General features: G+C 28.0%; 1 protein-coding gene across 1 annotated transcript; it reads left to right on the top strand.

Annotated features, from left to right (window-relative positions):
- Nucleotides 1-1,991: 1,991 nt before the first annotated feature.
- LOC126673837 (uncharacterized) lies at nucleotides 1,992-2,873 on the top strand. Its single transcript, XM_050368139.2, has one exon. It carries the CDS (start codon nucleotides 2,083-2,085, stop codon nucleotides 2,707-2,709), a length of 627 nt encoding a protein of 208 aa, XP_050224096.1. The 5' UTR covers nucleotides 1,992-2,082; the 3' UTR covers nucleotides 2,710-2,873.
- Nucleotides 2,874-3,246: the final 373 nt, after the last annotated feature.

The following is a 3,246-nucleotide window of genomic DNA, read 5'->3' as shown; positions in this document are numbered from 1 at the left end:
ATTAGTCAATTTTTAGTAGATCGTTGCTAGATTTTTGATAAATTTATTCTCAATTTTTAAAAAATGTAACTTTTGCAAAAAAAAGAAAAATATTAAAGGCATATTTAGCATAATTTTTTTATTTGAAAAATAAATACACAAAGATTAACCTTAAACAATTTAAAACATATAAATTATTAGTGATTTTGTTGGTCTTAGTACAAAAGAGTTTGATTAGTTTTTAAAATAAAAATTAAAAAAACAATTTACTAAATAAATTAATATATAAATAAATAAATATATAGATAGATAGATAGATAGATAGATAGATAGATATTTTAAGGATCTTATATAATATGAGCCTCTTAGAGTTTACTTTTTTGATTATTAAGGGATTTAAGTAATTTCATAATAAATATTAAAATATCATTAAAATAATCAATATATGTATATTTTTTAAATATTTAATAGTATAATATTATTTTTCCAATGGACCCCATAAATATTTGGGGCCCCTTAGAATATATGGCCTTAGGCATAGATTTTAATGGCCTATGCCTAAGACCGGGCATGCCTTGCAGTTTGCTGTTTAGCGCTTATAATATTTGAGTCATAATTCATTGGTACTTTATGATTTAAAATCAAATCACATCAATAACATATTGATTTGTATAATTTTTAAATAGAATTTAACATAAACATGTTATGTCCAATTAAATTTTTAAAACAAAACGAAATTAATTTTGAATTTTAAGCATATTTATATAGGATTTTGTTTATTATAAATATGTTATTATATATTAAAGAATTATAAACTATTTTTATTCGAGCCTTTTAATAATTTTATATATTTTTAAGAAAAATACAAGTTCATGAGACCAAATTAAATTTATTTATTTTTAATAAAATACAACTAAGAAAAGATGATACAAGTGAATTTTAATCGAACGTGGAGGAGAAGAACATCTGATTTATTAAATATTATGAGAAATTAGCAATTGTGATCTAATGTCAGAATAAAAATAATAATTATCATTTATAATAAATTGTATCATAAATCAACATACAATTAATGATTATATATTTAAAAAATGCCTTAAATTTTTCAAATCAATCAAACAATTGTAACCTAGTAATTTTCTAAAGTCAATTTTGGAGTCGAAAAATAAAAAAATACACCCGAATACTTAGGTTGACACCTTAGCGTATGTATGAATAACTTTCCTCATTACAATAATAATATTAAAAAGAAAAAAATACATTATTTGAATACAAATCAATAGGTCATCTATGATATTTTTGACAAATTAATTATCAATTATTTATGATAAGAGTTACAATATTTATCTCATATATTTTCACAATACAAGACATAATTTCCCTTATAGGTTAATTGCAATCGACCAAATGTTTAGCTAGCACGGATACAGAAACGGAAAACGGAAACGATACGAAATAGACACGAAAAAACGGTAAATTTTTAAAATGAAAGACAGAAACGTGGAGAAACGTGTAAATAATAAAAAATATAGGAATATATTTATAATATTAAAAATTATAAAAATTATATATATTAAATTTTATTTATACATTTATGTCAATTAATAAACAAATCTAATAACAATGAAAAGATAAATTTTATTATAGATAAAGTAAACGATAAAAATTGTGGACAATTGATTAAAAAAATTATTAGTTGAGAATTTTTTAGATTTTGTTATAATTATATAATTTTTTTTATTTATAAAAACGGCCCGAAATATTTTCTTAAAACTTTTCGAGAGTTTTCGAAAGTTTCCGTGCTTCTTACCAAATGTTGAATTAGAGGGTCCAGTAAAAAGACAATTTGACAAGAAAATGATATAAAATCAGACGACCGTTGAGGCAACAACATAAATGGACAATTCCGTCATTTCCTTCAAACATAACCGTTACAATTAGGCACCGTCCAAGGCTATTAACGTAAAAACACAACAAAAATCCTCCAAATTCGACCGTTATCAAGATTCAAAAACAAAACCCCCATAATCCATTATTTCACTTCATCTCTCTCAATCAATTTTCACTTATTGCCCGTGCCCTTCTCTCTACAAAATTCAAATCATGACAGACCAAACCACACCAAACCCATCAATTATGCAGCCAAAACCCCAACACCCGCTCCACCAAATAGCCGAAACACCAACACACAAGCTTCTCTTGAAGCAATGGCTCAAAGAAGAAGACTTAATCTTCCACAGAATCTCTCTAAAAGAAACTCAAATTGACTCGGTCCGTAAAGAAATCACCCATCTCTACATTTTCTTCTTCCTCTTCCACTCAATCTCCTTGCTCATACTCTTCAACGGGTCATCATCATCCTCATCGCACACAGCGAAACTCGAGTCGTTATGTAAGAGATCATGGATCCCCTCGCTGTGTTCGTTGCTGTGTTCGTTGGGGATAATTTGGGCAGTGAGGTATAAATCTGACGTGGAGTGTCACATGGAGAAGCTGTTAGAACGGGAAAAAGAAGATTGGAAACTGTTGGGGAAGTGTGTTGAAGAGTTGAAGAGAAAAGGAGTTGAGTTTGATCTGTTGAGAGAAGTTGATGCGCTGAGAAGAGCTAAGAGTTTGCGTGTGGAAGCTAAGGTTGTAAGGAAATGGTCTGCCAGGGATTTTGTTAGTTTGTTTTTCTTTAGTGTTTCTTGTTTGGTTCTTGGATTGACCAGAATTATTTTGTGTAGTTAATTAGATGAATCTTAGTTTTTGTTTTCATGGCGGAATTTGATGATTATTTGTTGTTGCCATTGAAATTGGGTGGCAAAAATGGTAGTGCAGAACATTTTGTTCTGTTATTTTTGGTGTAATGACACACTATAATGGAAAATTAATGATATGAATCTTATTCTTAAGGCAATCTATTTGATTATGATGCTTGCTCAATTTCATGGAAATTTTATGAATTTGTTTGGTTTGGTTTGGTTTGTTTTGTTGTGCTTTAATTGACCGGCCGCCGTGATAGAGGTTAATTGACCTAAGATAAGATATTTTCATCTTTAATTGATTAAAAAGGACTAAATTTGAGTTAATTACAAATTTAGAACCGCAATGACCCTTAAATTATATAATTTGTGCTAAGATTTCTGCTCATTTTATTTTTTAGCCAAGTTCCATACAGATAATCAGACTAGAACAAGCATTTTAGCTTTTCTCCTTCAAAATACAGTTTGTTTACAACAAAATTTTGGCATCAATAGGCTACACTCCACATGCATCAATGGATCA

This window comes from Mercurialis annua, linkage group LG3 (assembly GCF_937616625.2).
Source record: "Mercurialis annua linkage group LG3, ddMerAnnu1.2, whole genome shotgun sequence".
Taxonomy (NCBI): domain Eukaryota; kingdom Viridiplantae; phylum Streptophyta; class Magnoliopsida; order Malpighiales; family Euphorbiaceae; genus Mercurialis; species Mercurialis annua.
Note: the sequence above shows the minus strand (reverse complement) of the source record. Positions and strands in the feature narration are given on the sequence as shown.

What these genes read in the sequence shown, in the direction of transcription:
- LOC126673837 (XM_050368139.2), top strand. Translation starts at nt 2,083, where the DNA reads ATGACAGACCAAACCACACCAAACCCATCAATTATGCAGCCAAAACCC.